The sequence below is a fragment of the Eleginops maclovinus genome, chromosome 1, assembly GCF_036324505.1.
Source record: "Eleginops maclovinus isolate JMC-PN-2008 ecotype Puerto Natales chromosome 1, JC_Emac_rtc_rv5, whole genome shotgun sequence".
NCBI lineage: Eukaryota > Metazoa > Chordata > Actinopteri > Perciformes > Eleginopidae > Eleginops > Eleginops maclovinus.
Genome location: NC_086349.1, coordinates 682,637 through 688,636, shown reverse-complemented (window position 1 = coordinate 688,636; position 6,000 = coordinate 682,637). Strand labels below are relative to the sequence as shown.

General features: G+C 41.6%; 1 protein-coding gene across 1 annotated transcript in view; it reads left to right on the top strand.

Annotated features, from left to right (window-relative positions):
* Positions 1-1,934: 1,934 nt before the first annotated feature.
* Positions 1,935-6,000, top strand: part of vps13d (vacuolar protein sorting 13 homolog D) — an 86,435-nt gene continuing 82,369 nt past the window's right edge. The window contains 4 exon segments of the mRNA XM_063882796.1: positions 1,935-1,961; positions 1,964-2,033; positions 2,735-2,812; positions 3,992-4,182. Of these exon segments, the coding sequence (XP_063738866.1) occupies positions 1,935-1,961; positions 1,964-2,033; positions 2,735-2,812; positions 3,992-4,182 (366 nt within the window).

Here is a 6,000-nt window from a genome sequence, read left to right as displayed (position 1 = left end):
AGTACACAGTGGGGGAAAGATGGGCCCCCCTGGGATTATGGGGGGAAATGCTGAAAAACCCACCCGGATGGTCGTGGGGGTTTATGTGTCTTTGGGTTTGGGGCCAGGAAGGATTTTTGTATATTTTTTGGAAAGGGACCCAATTGCACAAAAATATTTTACTTTTCGTTCTTTAAGTAAAATTTTGTGTTTAAATCTTTTCTTTTAGAAAATTTTTGATTGCACATACATTTTTACTTTTTACCCCGGTATCCCCCAGTGAACGGGGCTGGTGAAAGGGTTCAATAAAAGCCCCCCCTGTGGGGGGAAACGAAAAGGGTGGGGCCTTTTCCTGCCGGAAGTGCTCATGTGGAAATTTGCGTTTTTTTTTTTCCCGTGTACTCAGGTTGGGTAAACCCCAGATGTAATTTCCCTGTGATGGTACTTTTCCCCCAACTGCTTCCCAAAGGGTTACTTGTTCAGGGAAAATGCCCCTTTTAAAACTCAAGCAAAACATTTTTTAAAGTTGTTGGTTAAGTATGTCAGAAATACCCCAACCCTGGTTAATTTTTTGGGTTTTTTAAACCCATTTTTTAAAATTGCATGTTTTTGGGTGCATTTTTGTTTTTTTTTCCCAGAGTTTCGGGTTTGTTCCCCACAGGTGTTTTAAAAAAATTATTTAAAACTATATTTTGCTTTTTTTATTTTTAAAATTTTTTGGCTTGTTTTTTTAATTTTTTAGAGGAAGGAAACCTTTGGTTATATTAAAATGTGCTGTTCGATACGGGGTTTTTCCGGGTTTTTATTGAACGCCCCGAAGAGAGTTTTTTTTTCGTAAACATGAAGGAAGTAAGTTTTGGGAAGTTCTTGGGTTACAAGGATGTGGTGTTTTTACGACACCCCCTTAAAAAGTCTGGAAATACAACCCCCCCACTTATTTTTGAATTTTTAATTTTGGGGTTTCGAGAGCGGGTGGTGTTGGCCCACGATTTCAGTTTTTAACGCTGCGGGGTTTTTGGCCCTGCGGTTCCCCACCGGGGCGAGCTAGTTTTACCCAAAGGGTAGCTAAGTAGATCACAAACCTTCCCCTGCCCCGTCAACAAGCAGCAGTTTTCCCTTGTTGTGTTGTTAGCTTTTCATAAAAGTTTGTTTTTATTTAAATTTTGGTTTATGTGTGTCAGGGCTTGTGAAATGGTGGGGAGAAAACAAAGGGTTTTTAAAGACGGACTGCCCCTTGGATTTATTTTCAGTGCTTTTGAAGACCCAAATGACCCCCTATTTCCCGGGGGGGTTGGCTGACATGGACGGAAGTGGGGGGAATGCCCACCGGTCGTCTCTGGTGGGGGAAAAGATCTGTGTGGGAATACGTTAAGCTTTTTTTAAGTGGCCCTTTTTAAGATTTTGATTTTGTGCTACATTTAGTTGAGAATTTAAACTAATATTTAAAACGGAAAAAATTTGTGAAAAGGGGCATTTTTTGGGTGTCAGGGGGTTTGTTTGGGGTACGAGTCAGAAACCCGAAGAATTTTTCCCTTTATTTTAATTTAAAACAAAACTTTCTGTTAAATTTGTTATGGCTTTAAAATGTCTGAAAAAAACCGTCCAGAAAAGGGAAAGGGGGGCCCCTTGTTGGCTTTTCCTGACAGCCCGCCCGGCGGGTGAGGCCCCGGGTCGCAAAGGGAGGGGGGGAACAGCGGAGGCAACAATCTAAAGACACACTGAAGCTTGCTCTAATTGACTAATTGACTTATTTTTAAATGACTTTGCTGGAGAGGCGGGCTCACCCATAAAGGAGAAGATTGACTAATGGAGATACACTTTTCACTCGTGACATTATGAAGCCATCATATTTTTATATATTAATAAGACGTGTCCTTTGTTTGCTAGACCTTGAACAGCCCACCTGTCAGCTTCAGAGAGGGGGTGCTTGGAGCAGCCCCCCCTGAGCCTGCAGGATGTTGGAAGGCCTGGTGGCCTGGGTTGCCTGAACACATACCTGGGGAAATATGTCAGCAACCTGAACACAGACCAGCTCTCCATCGCCCTCCTCAAAGGTAATTACACGTGCATTACTAAAAGTTATTACTGATTATTTTACAAATCATGCTACATTGTTCTATACCAGGATAAATGCACTGAATGTGATATTCCAGCTCAACCAGCTGAGCTGCAAAAAACAACAGAAACAACATTTAGCCCTGATAGAATTAAAGCAACACAACAGATTGGGCCGATCTGCAAATCAGATCCCATGGTCGATAGCAGTAGCCCATTTTCATCCTTTGTGTCAAATACAGTTTATGATGGCTAAATCTAAAATTCAATGATGGGCCAATACTGATACTTCCTTACTCTAGATGTAGGAAGGTTGTTTTCCCTTCCTTCCTATTCCTTCTCCTTTGGGTGAAAATCACTTCTTTGATAAAATAATCCTTCAAAATGAACATGATTTCTGCTAAACTGTATTGTATTTTAATGACATGTTTTTCAATTATTTTGTCCTCCCCATTAAAACACTAAAGGAAGTCTGAAAAACACAAACAGAATTCAGTATAACACAATATATTTCAGCAGCAACATAAACTTCATCTGTCAGACTGTGTCCACTAGCAACTGACGCAGCTGAGCTCTAGTAGTAAGGAACTGTGTGATCCTTTACGTTGGACGATCCCTAGGTCACTGTGTAAGCACCAGTTATTATTTGAGTGTTGTATTTTGAGTATTCAAGTGTCTGTGTGATGGTGTTTTTCCTCAGGGGCCGTGGAGCTGGAGAACCTCCCTCTGAGGAAAGATGCCCTCCGAGAGTTTGACCTTCCATTTGAAGTAAAAGCAGGTGAGACACACAACGTTTACACACAACTATGAAAAGGATATCCAAAGTGGGGTAGGGGAGTGCTCTCTAAGACAAAAGCTTATCCACACATCACAGGTGCTGTATGCTTAGATACGTGTGTTCATGTAAGGTAAGGATTCTCAGTGCTCAACAATTACTTTACTCAACTGAAAATAACATAGCATGGCATCAGTTTTCAATAGGGCTGGTCACTCAAACATCAGTACTTTATTGAGACCCACTTTTCAGTCAGCCGCAGACTGGGTTAGCTGGGTCATGTTGATGAAGCTTGAAGACACATTTACTGTGTCTGATATTGTGCCTGAAAGAGTAATGGCCAACGTTTGGTGAAATGCTTACTTTTAATACACAAAATCTCAACATTATGTCTAAATCAAACTATATTGTCAGATGGTAGTGTCTTAAAAGGTAATTTCAACTGAATCCTACAGATGGCTTATTTATGAGAAGACGAGTCAGGATGCCTGTACTGCAGAGAAGTGTTCCTCTTCTGACTTCTTGTATGTATACTGCAAGTATCTCCTAGAGCCAGCGCTTTCTTTCCATCTTCGCAAGCTGAGTCAGGATTTAGCTGCTAACGTGTGATCTGATGTAATGACGGTGAATGCCTGCTTTTCTCCTCGAATGAAAGTAGATCAAGGGAATTTTGGGTGGCACGTCACAAAGGAAGTCAGGGAGTTAGGGAGCTGAGGTTAAACTTCTGAAACTCACACTCTTGCCACATACTGTATGATGCACACAATCAAAGGCATTCTCTAGTGAATCAGAAGGGTTCAAATGCTATTCAAAAAAGGCTGTCTGTCCAACATTGAACGACTGGAGCCTGAGGGCAGCCCAATGACTGTACACATAAACACAATATATAATAAAACACTTCCTCTAGTTCCTCTCTATCAACTGATGACAAAGAGCAGAGTTTAACCTGCTCTACTTGAGATGTTTAAATGTCAGTCCAACACATAACCAGCACATGGTTAAAATAAATGATCCATACCGTGTGCAGCTGCTTCACTCGCACACACACGCACACGCACACACACACACACACACACACACACACACACACACACACACACACACACACACACACACACACACACACACACACACACTCACTCATATTCAGAGTGATCCATGCATCCTGTTTTCTCTCCCCAGGCTTCATTGGAAAGATTACTCTGCAGATCCCTTTCTACCGGCCTCACAGTGACCCGTGGGTGATCTCCATGTCCCAGCTCAACCTCATCATTGGCCCGGTGCAGCTGCAGGAATACGACGGAGAGAAGGAGAGAGAGGAGGAGAGGGAGCGCAAAACACGCCTCCTGAAGGTTCTGGAGGACAAATTCAAAGTAGGTGGATCCAAATGATGCATCATGAAAAGTGCTCTTTTTTTCTCCCCTGTGAAGGTGTACAAAAAAACCAAATCCTCCGTCATTTTTCATCAATCAAGCAACTAGGTTTTAAGGTATTTTACAGCCTCAGTGACCCTACAGTGGCTTCACTTGTGCAATGTAGAACTTTACAGTTGAGGCCACATTATTAGCCCCCCTTATGAAATTAGACAAAACCATTGATTTCTCCATGTAAATGACCATTAACAACAAGTGTTTATTGTTACTCGAAAAGAAGACAACTTTTGTATTTAAACAACAACTCCTTTATGACGCTAGCCATAGTCCACTCCACGCTCCAAAACCAACAACTAACTTCCTGTTTATTTCACAATAACAGCCCCTACTTCCTCCTACTATGTCAACTCATATACAGGCATTTATATGTAGTTACATGAACATAATTAGAACTGTATGTAAATATAAGCATGTTAACAAACTCCCTCTCTTCTTAAAAAAAAGATGCACCTTTTCCAGTACTGAGTTCAAACATTGAGACTTGAGACTCAAACAGAAAACACTGAACATCAATACAACAAAACAATAACATTGCATGTCTTAACAGGCCTCTATTATTGAGTCCACCTTTTTCTTAATGTAACACAAATGCATATCTTTGGTCTTAAGCAAGTTTCCATTGTCCTTTAAGTGCCTTGAGTAACTGGAGAGCTGATGCCCCCTTTGAGTAAGGCAGTCCGCAAGTTGTTCTTTTGTGTTGGATCATAGGACTCGCTCCACCTTCTTTGTTTAAATAAGTTATTTGATGCTGCTTACTTCCAAACGAAGTCTTTTCTCAGTTACTGACTTTGTGGACTTGAGTGCATCAAACAGTGAATGGTTGTCTGTAACACAGGTTATTGGTGTGGTATGTTCAGCATCACCAGTTGTTGGCTCAGAGAAGAGTGTAGCCAGAAATATAGCATTATCCATTCCATCAGACATTGCCAATGTTTCACCAGCAAGTGTGCTCCGTACGATTCTCTTGACTCTCTTCGACTGCCAAGAAAGGGGGGAGAACTTTCCATTTTCTCCCATGAGAACAATTAGGTGTCCTCCCTGAGTACCTCCATCTGAAAGATTTCCAAAGGAAGCATCGCTGAATAGTCAACCTCAGAGCACTGTCTCTGCACAAGTATTGGAAATTCAGAGCTACTTTCTTGGACTTAAGTTTGCACATTATTCTGTTTGCTTCGTGAACAGTCTGCCCAGTCGCATTTTTTATGCCTGATGCCAAGTTGTTAAAATCAAACATGACATCCGGTCTGCTTTGTCTTGCAACCCAGAGAATTTGGCCTATCTTAGACCTGAGTTGATCCTTTTCCTCCTCATGGAGAGGTGATTCTTGTTCCACAGCTCGTGCAGGATCCATATGTTTGGGCTGCATATGCTGAATGTTGTTTTCCTGCTGGACTTGCACTTTTCTGTCAACAGTCACAAAGTCTATTCCCACATAACAGAAGTTGTCATGCTCCTCACGTCCCACTTTGAACACTGATCTGAGATGGGGTATTACTGTTCTTGAGAACCTTTGAGTGCCACCCCATATAAAGTCATCCACATGGCAGGCAAGTACCCCAGTTACAGTAGTGTTGATCTAGCCCAGGGGTGGGCAATTCATTTTTACAAGGGGCAACATGAGAAACCTGAACTGTGTTGGAGGGCTGAACCAATGATAACTTAAACTTATTTCTGCTCAATATTCATTTTCTCCCATTGTAAAAAGCAGTAAATTATATATTTTGATTAGCTGCTACTGGTTATCAGAAGAATAAGGAT